The following is a 14,154-nucleotide window of genomic DNA, read 5'->3' as shown; positions in this document are numbered from 1 at the left end:
TAAAAATTAGGAAGGGTTTCAGCCGAAGCCTTACCAGCTGGGACCTGCAACTCAGAACCAGCACTGTTCAAGTAAGGAAAGGGTCAGAAATCTAGCAGACTAATTTTGAAACCTAAATGATAGTGGAGGCAGGCAGTATCCCTCTAATAAACTGCTGTGTTTCCCAGCACATAAGCCCCACTAAGTCAAGTGGCAGTTTTTGCTCAGCATCCTCCATCTATTCAGCAAAATTGAGACTCTAAAAAAATCAGGTGCCAGCCCTTGATATTTGGCTAGGAACAGAACCCAAAATCACAGGATGGTAGTTTATGAGGTAATATTTAATTTTAGTTTATGGTTTATATCGGCAAGTTTGCAGATGATACCAAGCTGAGAGGTGCAGCTGACATGCTAGAGGTAAAGGATGCCATCCAGAGGGACCTGTATAGGCTTGAGAGGTGGGCCCATGCCAGTCTCACGAAGTTCAACAAGGCGAAGTGCAAGGTCCTGCACCCAGGTTGGGCCGATCCCAAGCACAAATACAGGCTAGGCAGAGAGTGGCTTGAGAGCAGCCCTGAGGAGAAGGATTTGCGAGTGTCAGTTGATGAAAGACTCAACATGAGCTAGCAATGTGTGCTTGCAGCCCAGAAGGCCAACCATATCCTGGGTTGTATCATGAGAAGTGTGACCAGCAGGTCAAGGGAGGTGATTCTGCCCCTCTACTCTGCTCTCCTGAGACCCTACCTGTAGTACTGCAACCAGTTCTGGAGCTCACAACACAAGAAGGCCATCAAGTTGTTACAGTGGGTTCAGAGGAGGGCCGTGAAGATGGTCAGAGGGCTTGAGCACCTCCCCTGCAGTGACAGGCTGAGAGAGTTGAGGCTCTTCAGCCTGGAGAAGTTTCCAAGGGGACCTTATAGCAGCCTTCAGTACCTGAAGGGGGCCTACAGGAAAGTTGGAGAGGGACTTTTTATAAGGGCATGTAGCAACAGGACAAGGGGAAATGGCTTTAAACAGGAAGAGTGTAGATTTAGACTAGATATTAGGAAGAAATTCTTTACTGTGAGGGTGGTAAGACACTGGAACAGGTTTCCCAGAGAGGTTGTGGATTCCTGCTCCCTGGAGGAGTTCAAGGCCAGGCTGGATGGGACTTTGAGCAACCTGGTCGAGAGGGAGGTGTCTCTGACTATAGCAGGGGGTATGGAACTAGATGATCTTAAAGGTCACTTCCAAACCAAACCATTCTGTAATTCTATGACTCCATGAATTTATCTCCATTTCCTTGTTTTAAAGCTCATTGATGACCATACAGTGATGCAAGTAGAATACAAGAAAAACCATGTTCTCCTTTACCTGGGAAATGTAAGTACCAAACACTGGCTATTTGATTTAAACAAATAATAAAGTCAGCATGTAATAGATGCACCTACAGTGAGGTTTCATTCTCTGAAGTGCCCAAATATATTCTCCTCCCCATCAGCTTTGCCCTCTACTCAATAAGCTGCTTATTCCCCAAACTATGTAACATCCCGAACTCCCACAAATCTTCAAACTGATACCTGCCCTATTAGAAACTAGAATGAAATTATTTTAAAAAGTATGAATAAACTAATAAAAAATCTTTCTCCTTTCAGTAAACAGTAAACCAAGTAAACCAAGTAAAATTTCAGTAAACCAAGGAGGTTCTTTTATGTATATGTTCTCTGAGTAGGGTCCTATTAAATCCCAGTTCTTCTAACAGGACATGAAACACTACTAAGATATCTGGGGAAAAAAAAAATCATTCCTTCTCTTACTTCAGTTCATTCCCAACTCTAATTTTTAATCTAATTCCTGGACCAGAATGTACATATAAAAAATACAATTGCTTGGAGAATTAAGATCAGTCTTTTGAGACATCTTTTCTCTCTCTTGCCTCAGGCCAATAGGATTTGTTTATCTTACAAAGTAAGGTAATACAAGCAGGACTGGAAACCTACGGCTCTTCTCTTCAGTTTCACTTTGGACTCTTCAAAAATATTTTTTATCTCAACTTGGCAGGCAGATAATGGATTTCCCACATCTGTATGTAGGGTACCAGCGGGATTGGATATATAACTGATCAATTCCAGATTGTGTTACATGAACAAAATGTCTTATGTGATCTTCATCCTTCCATTCCCAGATCTTGCAAAAGAGGAGAAAAGAAGTCACTTTCTCAGTTGAACAGGACTTTGTAGTGACCCATCCCAAGCCAGCTCCTGTGCAGATCTATGATTACTATGAAACAGGTAGGTCTTTGTTTTAATCAGAACAAAGTGTGGGGAAGGGGCAGGGAGAGCAGAAACACTACATGCCTTCAGAGAGACAAAGAAATTCTCATGGAACTAACATTCCTCTGAACTATGTTAGGAATTGAAACTGGTGCCAGGGGAGAGACCATCTCAAGATGGATTTCAAGAATGTTCAGCTTAAATATGTGTAGGGAAATGTGTGTCCGCCTCCAGGGAAATGAACAAGAAGTGATGTCCAGGGTAATATAATCATAGAACCCTTAGAGTTGGAAGGGACTTTTAAAGGTCATCTAGTCCAGCTCTCCTGCAATGAACAGGGACATGCACAGTTAAATCAGGTTGCCCAGGGCTTGATCCAGCCTCACCTTGAAGGTCTCCAGGAATGGGGCATCAACCACATCTCTAGGCAACATGTTCCAGTGCCTCACTACACTCACTGTAAAGGACTTTTTCCTTATATCCAATCTTAATCTCCCCTCTTTAAGCTTGAAGCCATTTCCCCTTGTTCTATCACCACAGACCCTGCTAAAGAGTCTGTCCACTTCTTTCCTGTAGCTTTCCTTCATATATTGAAAGGCCACTATCAGGTCACCTCAGAGCCTTCTGTTCTCCAGGCTGAACAGTGATGACAACTATATCATGGTGTTCTAGTAGTACAGTAGCTTCCAGCTCCTCCTGTTTATTTCCCAAGCTGCATGTAGAGGCACTTCTGCTGGGTAGCTGGTCTTGTCACTGCCTTAAAGCATAACTCCTTAATCCCTTTTAAATATTTCCCTTTATTTTCCCTTTTTTAAAAGGAAATTTGCCTTTTCCTATTGCCCCAACAGGTACTGCCTTGTCATCAAAGGATTTCGTATGTGCTGCAGTGTTTCCAGCACCTCTCAAGGCAAAGGGTCATTCAAGGCCCCTGCTAGCACCCTGTCCCTCTAATCTAGCTATGCTCTCTTACACCTTAACATGGGAAGGCTTACTATTCCCCCCATTCCCCTCCAGACCTAGTTTAAAGCCCTCCCAATGAGCCATGCTAGGCCTCTCCCCAAGGACTTTTCTCCCTCTTGGAGAAAGGCAAACCCCCTCTCGTGCCCACAAACTTGGTGCCCTATAGGCCATTTGACTGTCAAAAAAACAAAGTTCTGGCAAATGGCACCACTGACAGAGCCAGGTGTTTAAAGATAAGATCCTTTGATATGTTTCCGTGTCCTTACCCAATAAAGGAGACAGAAGAAAAGATGATCTGTGCGTTCAATTCCTTTAGCTGTCATCCCAAGGCCTTGAAGTCCCTTTTGATAGCCCTTGACACACATGTAGCTGCTTCATATCTCCCAGTATGGAAAAGCAGTAAGGGGTTATGGTCTGACGGCTGTACCATGCTAGGTAGTTTCCTGGTGACATCTCTCACCTGAACCCCGGGAAGACAGCAGACTTCTCTAAGAAGAGGGTCTGCTCAGCATAATGGACATTCAGTTCCTTGCAGGGAGGAATCACCTACAGCTAATATCCATCACTTACTTTTCAATGTTGTAGTCTTGATGTTGAGGGAAGGCTTTTTGTGTTTTGGTTTCATTAGTTTGTCTAGACTGAGTGGATTGTTATCACCCACAGATGGGTCTTCCACATCCAGGGCCTCATACCTGCTGTAGAGAGGCACCCAGGGGAGGGGAGGTGGAGAAAGCAAGGACGGTTTTTGTATTAGGCTTCAAGTACAAACTTAACTCCATCTGCTCTTTTCCTTTGTGTTCTTGCCTCCAGCCTTGCAATTTTTTTCCTCAACCTGATGTGATACACACTGCCTTGGGTTTTCTGTTCTTTCGTTTGAAATAACGTGTCAGTGCATGGGTGAACTGTGGTTTCCTTGTTTGTCCCCCATGTCAGTTTTTAATCCACATATTTCATCCTGTAGCCTCATCACAAGCCGGAGCAGGTCGTCTACTTGCTCACATCTCACACAGCTGTTCTGACTGCTGCCCCACAATGCCAGGGAAAGGCTCATGCACTCTACACAGCCAGAGCTTTGGGCAGCTGCACGGACGCCACCGCACTCAGTCAGGGTTTGTTTCAGTATCCTTCCTGGCAGGGGCAGACATCCTTGCTCTCCTTCGCGTGGATACCACGACTAAGTCTGTGTCCGCGGAGGGTGATAATCCTGTACTTAGAGCGTGAAGACCCCGTACTTTGCGGGCGATAATCGCCTAAGGAACTTCTCTCTCTAGCACGCCGGGTACTCTCCCTCCGTGCTCGAGCCGCCCGCGCGAACTGCCGCGCCGCGCCCTTCTGACCCGCCGCGCCGTTTGCCCGTCCCGTTCGCGCCGCCCCCTAGCGGCAGGTTTTGTACACGCAGGGGCTTCGGCCGCTGTCGCCCTCGGCTCCCCCCCAGCGCGTCAGTGCTGCCGAACGTCGGGGACGTCCCTTTGCAACGCCTTTTTCCGTGATGTTTACCTTTCTTTGAAGGCTCCCTTGGTGCGACAGCTATGCAGCTGACTCACACAAAATCTTTGCTAAAATGGGCCAGGGGTGCTTATAATAAGAACATCTCCTTTGCTCTTTTCCAGAGGAATATGCTGTTGCTGAATACATGTCGCTTTGTAGAGGTGTTGTTGAAGAAATGGGCTAAGGATAAGTGAAAGTAAGGTAAGTGAAAGTCAGAAGAAAAAAAAAACAAGAAAAAGAAACAAGCAGCAATGATGGTGAAGAACTGGGAAAGGAAAGTAGAGAGAACAGTTAATAAAAAAAGAAAGGTAAGAAGGTGAAATATAAAGTAGCATGAACAGAGGGATTGGAAGGATGAATAAAGTGAGAGCTATTCTTGCAGGAAAGGAGCTTTCACCAGGCTGTCCAGGAAGCAGACAAAGACAGTGGACAGATCCTGTCCTATGTCACATGCTCTGTGGACTACATTTATGGACCACTTTGCTGTTCACAGATCAGCACCTCTATAGGGTGTAAGCCAAAGTGCAGAAAAATAGAAAGACTGGAACATTCCTGCAGAGATTCGTCAAAAACATCAACACTTAATAAACAATATTCTATCTACAGCATCCCTCAAAGCCCGTGTGTTTAATGTGCACGGGTAAGGTAAGGTATTTCACATGAACTTAAGGAATGCCATCCTAGCCAGTCAAATCGTATTCTGAGAAGAACATTTGATGTGACGTCAGTCACAGAGGTGTGTGTTGACCAGTCAGGTGTGCAATGCTGTTTTACTGTAGGGGAGGTCCAGGTCTGTATGCTGCTCACTTTAGCAGTTATGCTGGGCATTATCTGCTGAGCAATTATCTGGGTATGCAGACATAGCTTGCTGATAGTTATTGATCCATTCTTTGTCTGTTTTGCATGGAATGGGCTATCTATTCAGCATCCTGAAAACATATTTTATATTGTATACATGCTTTTTTTTTTTCTTTTTTTTTTTTTCCCCTCTCTCATTGTGTTTATTTTCTTTTGAATTTTCCCCCGTAGGAGCAAGTTGAACAAGTGATCAAGCACCCTATATTCTTCTGTCATAAAGTCCCAGAAAGGGCTATTTCAGCTTTGTAAGCACGGTGGGAGACTGTGATGTTATTTGTACTAGTATCTGACTTTCTGTTTCCTTTCACACGGCAAATCTCTCTAGATCTATACCATAACCATGTATACTTTTTCAATAAAACTCCCTTTTACGCTGGGCATTGGCTTTCTTTCGTTGCCACGGAAACTACATTTTAATGACAGTTCACATTATGATGGCTAGATGGAGAAGGAAGAAGAGAGAACCACATCTGTCCTGAATGTGGCATTTGGCGTCCTGTCAGCTATAACTGATAACCACTGGCAACTACCATAATATGCAGCATGTACTGTCACTCTCGGCCTCTCATCTCTGTAGTATAGTCTCCATTTTCTCTGGCTGTTGAACAGCCTGTCACCTTTCCCCAGTGCTGCCAAAGTGTTGCCTCTGCACCTTTGACATAAAAGTTCAGTGTTAGGATTAGCATCTCTGCATCGTGCTTAAGTAGAGGATCAAGTAATGAAAGGGGCAGATTTCAGTGAAGGCTTGATGACTGCCAAGTCCCACATCTTGGGACACAGATGCATGCCAGAATTCCTCCACATGCCAGAGCTGCTCCAGCCAAGACTGACTGAGGCTATGTTCAAGAGGGATGGTAAGCCTCAGTCATCCTGCCCTGGTATGATATGAACTGATATGATCCTCCCTTGCCTTCCCACACTGGCTTACTTCTTCCTGCTTTTGTTACATGTGGTGCCAGGGTAACTTCTGCAAGAGGAAAATGCTCTCGGGCTGAACCAGACCAGAGTCACAGGATGGATAGGAATATGAACTACCAGTGTCCTGGCAGAGTGGAAAGAAAGATAGAGAGCCTTGGCAGGGGAAGAGATGAGGATGGAGAGCAACTGTGTACTGAGCAGCAGGAGGGCACGGGATATATGAATACGGCTGGTCTTATCCAGAAATAGCAGCCCCAGAGCAACACAAACTCACCGCAATCAGACTTAAAGGTGTGCAGAGGCCACTGAGCTAGGGGCTCCACTGAGGCAGTGACACCCTGCTGCCTCTGATGCATCCCTGCATCTTGCAGGAAGTAGCGGGTTTCTCAGGTCAGGGAGGAACAGTGGTGTCTGAAATAAAATCACCTCAGCGCTCATGGGTGGTTGTTATGAAACAGGCAAGAAGCTGATGAGATCCAGGCCAACACCTGGTTATTTATAGTAATTTGTAGGATAGCAGTTGACAGGCTGTCCTTACCATAGGACCATCCACTACACCCAGACTCAGTGCTGGTCCATGCAGCATATGTTTGTTGTCTCAGGTTAAGACTGCCTTATGAAGTCTCAGTTGCTGCGAGCAGCTCCTAAACAGGCATAGTCCTGAACCAGAGGGATTTCAATAAGTATTCCATTACTGATTAAAGTCCTTTCCAGACTTTGTCCTAGAGAGTTTAAGTATGTCCTAGTCCAAAATAGTGTCAGGTTTAAAACTATTCAGTAAATGGGCCAGAAAACACCTGTACATTGAGGACATAAATGTTTCTCAAACAAGTGTGATTATAGCACACCACATGGTGTCTCCAGCATGCTGCACACCATTTAAATTTTGGCCAATATTTTCACGCTGAACAAATTGATTTCAGAAGATTATAGAGTGATTTGCGATTTAAAGCGTACATTAAAGAAGATTAAAAGAGCCTGTCATGTGAGGGTATAAATAATAATTTAAGTGTAGATGAGAACTGTTGAGGGCTTGTGAGTATATTGAAAAGAACTGGAAAAGGGGTTCATTTCACTGGGCAATTTGCTAATGATGCATGTGGAAATAGAGACTTGTGTTTTTTTCGGTGAAAGTGATTCTCCACGTCAACATAGAATTCCCAATTCCCGATTCCCAAAACAGGAGTTTGAATGTTGGTTTTTTTCTTTTTTGGTGGTTTTTTTTGTTTGTTTGTTTTTGTTTTTGTTTTCTGTCCACTGTTGATTTTGTTGGTGGTGGTTTGGTTTTCTTTCTCCCAAAGGGTTCTAAATAACTTGAGAATCAATGGGATTTGTGGTTCTGATTTGAGTCCTGAAGATATCAGATGTCTCTACAGACAGCAGGGTGCCCAACTACTCACAGTATCTGTCAACCAAGTGTGATTTTCAGAGTTGCAAAGGAATGACCACTCAGGATCTGCATGATACCAAGCTTATAAAAAGCCATTTCATTGAGTTTCACAGACTTATGTTATGGGGGACCTTTTATGTTATGGGGACTTTTTATTGTATGGGGGATGAAATTGCTTTGAGCAGGGTACAGAATTCAATGCTAAGTTACAAAAATGAAACTTCACTGGAAGAAAGAGGTACGCAAGTGAGGCTGTGAATTTTGCTTTCCTGAAACACCCCAAACTGTAGTGAGCTACAATCTGACTTGGTTTACGCTAGCATTAGACCATACTGAAACAAGAAAAATCAATACTTACAGCAACAGGGTTGAAAAGGAGAATGCATTGAGTAGGTGTGTATATGGAATGTGCATCTTTCTGGGGGATTTGAAGCCAATTAGGCCAAGATTTCAGTATCCCACATGGAATTCATAAAAATCCCCCTCAGGTCTGGCCACATGTTATTAAGCTCAGCCAAACATTGTTTTCAGGGGATAAACAAGATCCTGACCAAATAAAAATAAAAATAAAAAATGTGTTTTTATCATTCTTGTCCTCTTAGATCAAACCTGAAGTATTAAAACACCAAGAGCATATTTCCCACTGCATTTCTTCCTCTGCATACCAAAAATGCAATATTTATATCCTGATTTTAGCTGGTGGTTCCAACAGTTAATTGCTGTTCACAATCAGATCTAATAAACATCATATTCTCAGACTCTTCCTCCAGATTTTTACATGTAGACCAAGTTCTCCTTGGTTCCTGCTCACAGAGAATAGCAATATTCCTTAAAATGTATTTCAACACCTCCCAGATTTCTAGAACCCCGATAACTTGTTTTAGTTACATGTTTCATGGCACATACCTTACACTGAAGAAATTTTTTTACTAAGCAAAACAAAAACACCCATTAGACTATCATTTCTTCTTTCATAGTCCAATACTAGTGATGTGTCATAAAACGTGACTCAGAGAGTATTCTAGATCTCAAAAGACCAGAACTATTTTAGTTTTGGCAAGATATATAGGGTAGGCAAAGTCAGTTTCCCTAAGAATGAGTAAATAAAGCCCATTGGCCCCAGAGGTGCTCTTGGTTTAACATGTGTGGTATTGCTTGACTCAGTTTAAAAAACTGTCAAAGAGCAGAAACAGACACAAGTGACCACTGAAACTGTTGTGCAGGTCCATGGACTGAGTCAGAAATGACTGCAAGAAACGGGAAGTACAAAATTCACTACAGTGGTCTGCCAGTGCCCTCATGCCTGCTCAGCAGCTTACAGATCTCCTGTGAATTTGTATATGACTGCTAAAGATGCATTAAAAGCTAATCTGAAAATTCGATTTTTATGAGAAAAATGGGCTAACAAAAGTATAATCACATGAGAATGTCTGACTAAAGTGCTGTCATGCTTGCTTTTTCTGTGCTTTGTAGAGTTTATTTTTGTTATTGGACTTTGCTGCTGATGAGGAGCTGGTGCTGAAGTATCAGCTAAAGGCTGATGTGACCACTTAAAATGATCACATTTGTTCTGGAACCTGAACAAGCAACATGTAAACAAGTTCAATGTAAACAATGGGTCTCACCCACAGTGCGAATATCAGGATAAAAAAATCTAGAGAAGAACAGATTAATCTCCCCTAGAAACATGATCTTCAGCATAGCAGTATTCTCTTGCTGAGGTCTCTCAATTTATTATCCACTACTGTCATTTGTAAAATAAGTCCTTAGTTCAGGGCATTCTGTTGCTCATTTTTTGGCTCAAATTCTTTGTGATTCTTGTAGTGTCAGAAGTTAATAGTGCTAAGCTCTCAAACAATGGCACGCCAAGTCTGTATGATTTCTCTTGTTTTCCAGATCCTGTATCCTACTTGCTTAGGTTTTCTTCTGTCAAATATGAAGTGCAATGATGAGCAATTAAATAAGTGATCAGAGAACACCAGAGATATTCCAGAGAATCCATCAAGAAATGATAACATGTTAAAGTGCTCTGAGGAAACTACTCAGCCTTGCTCTCTGGTAATTTCTCTATTGAGTTCATTTGCCACCCAGCTGTTGGGCAATTAGGAAGGCAGCAGCATGTATGCACACCCCATACATGCCTGATGCATCAGACAACTAGCATGGTCTTACCTGTGCCACCAATAGCTGTGAGAGGGATAGCATCAGAAAAGGATTTCCTGAGGAATAAGTTCATAAATATACATTTATTTATTTTTAATCTTTCTCACACATGTACAATTTTAAATTGTTTATTCAGATTTACAAAGAAATGTTTTGGATCTCCTCTTTTTTTTTTTTTTTTTTTTTTTTTGATGGAGAAGCAAAAGTTTATCAGTTAGTCCCACAACTCAATAGCAAAACACAACTTCTTTCAGCCTTTCAGCTCAATTTCCTAAAGACCTTTTCCTTTCCTTTTCAAGGTCAAGGAAATCTTAAAGCTAAGCACTGCATTGGATACAGGACCTCAAAACTTCCTTTTAGGAAACTTCTCACTCTTTTCCTTTCTGATCTTCTGGAAAGATAATCTGATCATTCTGCTCTGGAGTCTTTCACTCCTCTTCTCTGCTGCTCCCCTGCTGGGTAAACAAAAACAATTTGAAGAATGTGATCTCAGCCCTGTTGCAATACTGTGTCTTTAACCTGACAGATAGGAGAGTGAAAAATTCTTATTTCAGAGTGATTATAGGTAGGGTAGGCATGAACAAGGTAGGCAGAGATGGAAGGAATAAAAATCACCATGGTCTATATTAAGTATGGGCTATGTATGCATGCTTCAAGGTCCAAACTTCACACATTTTTCTCAGCCTCCCACTCTTTGTCTCAGTACCCGCTAGAAAGTGAAGGCTAGGTTACCAGAAGCAATTGTACAGCTATGCCACAGCTTTGTCCTACTTAACTTTTCTGGAAGGAACAAGCTCTAGGCTACAGCTGAAACCTGTTCTTCCATGCTGTCTCTCTCGTTAAGGTAAGTGTCCACACATGGTTATCTGGTGTCTATGCCATGGTAAAGCTCCTCTGGGAAGCCCTACACACTAGTCTGGGATGCACAGCTCTCCTTACACCCCTTGGCTGCTTAAGCAAGATCCTCATGCGCTCAAGACTTACCCTGTTCCCTACCAATCACTTCTGTCCAATGCATAGTATCCCGAAATAGGAGGAAAGAATTCTGTGATTCTATAAGACCTTTTCATTATTTACAGAGATCATCTCATTTCTCTGTAATAGCAAGAATCTGTCAACATGCAACAGCTAGTTTCTTGGTTATGTGTTTTTAAATTATTAATATTTTCACTTGTACTGTACCTTGGAGAGATGAGGTTGGTGAGATTTCAACAAGTGATCCTATTCTATATGTACTGTGCGCTATAAGCTTCAGACAGACACACTGCTGATTTCTCATAATGTAAGGTTTACAGTTTGCTTTGCAGCCTTTTTAGCAACATACAGTGTAAGTTTAAGGCAAAACAAAGTTTATACACAGAGATAACATTTGTTACAAGATATCTGAGAAAGATGGATCAGTCCTACCTCATACAGAGTTTATAGGTCATATAGGGTTTACCCTAGAAATGAGCTTGCACTGCACCATACTGAGTTAGTCACAAATCTATTTATAAAACCCAGCTACAGATTTGGTTTACATTTTAACTCACAAAGTGGGTTAAAACAAGGGTAGTTCACTGATGCCTTTGCTATACTTGAATTGATTTATTTGCTCATATGACACCATAGAAATATGAATGAGTTATTTTAGCTTAAGTGCCCATCTCAGGAAAGGCACTTAATCTGCCATCAAGGCCTTTCATCAGATCAAGGTTTTCAAAAGGCCACTGAAGTGGAAAATCTTTATTTGCTCTGATATTTCTTGAAATTTAAGGTTTAGTTGATGAAATCTTTTTATGGTGCTTTATTTCATTGAATATCTTGATTTATCTACATGTTGCAACATATAAGAAGTTCACACTTCCTGAGTTTCCCTGATAAATTTTAGAGGAGCTCCTCTTCACTACAGCCTGTGAAGTCTTTTGTCTCTTACACAGTAGGAGACAAATTTTTTAGTCTGAGTATTGTCGTTAGTCTATGAATTTGTAGAATTATTTTTTTCTTGCAAAGATTGTTTTTCATTTGAAGTACATTTCTTTGTGGTTGTTTGCTTTAGATTCCTAGGACAGGAAAACCAGTTATCACTACTGGATTTTCTTTAAAATAAAAAGATTGATTTTTTTTTTTCCTCGTAAGGGATTATTCTCAGTACTCAGCTGAACAACTAACATTTTTGATCATTACAACTGTTAATATGTCTCATATTTTACAGTGACTGTTTCCTCACCTTTTTCCACACAGAGTTGATGTAGGCATTGAAGAGAAAGATTCCCTTACTAGAGCTACTAACTCTAAACAATGAATGCCCCAAGGTTTTCATTAGAAGTTCTAATGAAAAAGTGCATTGAACTGCCATATCAGCATGATGTGAATGTTACCAAGAACTGTTTCCTCAGCTTTTGCTTTTAAGCACAGGCTTCTTGAGAGCCAGTGGTTGAAGTTAAGTTTATTGCCTTAGTTCTTCTTTGAAGGCTCAGCATTACTATCTCATTCTGATTTCTCTAGTAAAGAAGCAGACGTCTTTCTTGGGATTATTTACCTTTGGCAACAATGGTTCCAAAATTGCTTAAGACTGCTATGGCAGACAGTACTAAGAATGTGTAAACCCACTCACAGATGCATTTCCTTCCCACAAAAGCAGTGGACAATAAGCTGAGCTGTTAACAGACAGTTAGCTATCATCAAGAAAGCTGATTAAGAGAAATTAAAATTAATTTTAATGAGAGAAAAGCATACCAGCACTAGGTCAAGGTTACTAGAATTGCACAATTCAATATCCTTATTTTAGTCAGACAAATATATACACATGCATTTGTAATCATAAACTTCAAACTTCTTCATCACCTTTGCTAAGTGTATGTAGAATAAGCAAAGGCAAAGTCAAAGCCTTTGTTTGAGAAATAGGTACTATAGGAAAGGATGTCAAAAAGGAATTAACTCACCCCTCCCGGTAACAGTTTGGAGAAAGGGACGAACTGAGGAACGTGACCTTCCCCTGTTCGTACTGTCCCGCCGCCGGAGAGAAGGGCGGGGGCAAAGGGGGACCCGAGCAGGCTCTGATTGCATAGGAAGTATCGTGGAGACAGAAGGGGTGGCTCCAGACCACCCCTCTGCTCCAGGCACCTACACACTCATGTAGCCCACCCATTGGTTTAGGCTATAACCTTGGAATTCCACTACAGTGTAACACAAAGAAAAGTACAACATTGACAATAAAGCAGCAAGATCACAAGATGCAGCAAGTAAGGATATGCTCACACACAACAAGAACGAATGCACACGCACAGGAAAGACACTACGTACTTTCAAAAAGCCTCAGATACAAAGGGATCTCCAGAGATCCCTTACCTCCACAGCCATCCCTTAAATGAGGTCTAGAAAGGAGTAGATCCAGTCTTCACCCCTTCTGGTCACACACTGCTTGCACCTGAGCTCTCCTGGATTGGCCCTGCCTTCCTACCAGGTGCTCAATCACTGTTTCAAGCTATGACTTAGCATTTCCACTACACTAGGCAACACAGTGAAGATTGTAAGGCTTATACGAATCCTTGCAGGATAAAGCATGCTGTGATTGGAATTTATCAACATTTTGGATGGTCTTTAACTTACTAAATGCATTTTTGTGCTAGTTAATATGCTTCAAAATAATATATTTTAAACTGGTGGAACGTAGTCTTCAAAAACATGTTAAAGAATGAAACACCCCTGAATAGATAGTAACAATGATGCCTTCAGGCAAGGTAAAGTGCTGCTGTAGCATCTGTTTGCTACTGACCTAGTTTCTTACCCTATTTCTGTATTATAAACCTTATCTAACATTAAGCTTTTTTTTCTCCAAATGTTCCTCGGAGAAAAAAAAAAAAAAAAAAGAATAATATTATAGCTTTAATTTAGCAGGGGAAATAAATAAGAAATTTGAAAGACCAGATGTGGAATAGCCAAAAGATTTGCTACCTGCAAGGCTGAGGGCAAACATATGTAGCCATTCGTTTTCAAGCACAATGAAGTCAAATCTATTGCTATCATTAAGTACAGAAATCCACTCTGCTTGGATTACAAGAAATTAGATTTAGGTATTTTGAGTATAGCAACAACTTAATGTGATATGGCATGACTTAAATTCTTTGTGGTCAACACTTAATTACCCACTAGGGTTTTGTTCTG

General features: G+C 41.6%; 1 protein-coding gene across 1 annotated transcript in view; it reads left to right on the top strand.

Annotated features, from left to right (window-relative positions):
* Window positions 1-5,915, top strand: part of OVST (ovostatin) — a 35,279-nt gene extending 29,364 nt beyond the window's left edge. The window contains exons 33-36 of the mRNA NM_205226.3: window positions 1,273-1,341; window positions 2,144-2,249; window positions 4,802-4,880; window positions 5,709-5,915. Coding sequence (NP_990557.3) covers window positions 1,273-1,341; window positions 2,144-2,249; window positions 4,802-4,863 — 237 coding nt within the window. The 3' untranslated portion in view covers window positions 4,864-4,880; window positions 5,709-5,915. The remainder of the gene's footprint in view (window positions 1-1,272; window positions 1,342-2,143; window positions 2,250-4,801; window positions 4,881-5,708) is intronic.
* Window positions 5,916-14,154: the final 8,239 nt, after the last annotated feature.

Source organism: Gallus gallus, chromosome 1, assembly GCF_016699485.2.
Source record: "Gallus gallus isolate bGalGal1 chromosome 1, bGalGal1.mat.broiler.GRCg7b, whole genome shotgun sequence".
NCBI classification, from domain to species: domain Eukaryota; kingdom Metazoa; phylum Chordata; class Aves; order Galliformes; family Phasianidae; genus Gallus; species Gallus gallus.
The sequence above is the reverse complement of the archived record's forward strand: the minus strand, read 5'-3'. Positions and strand labels throughout refer to the sequence as shown.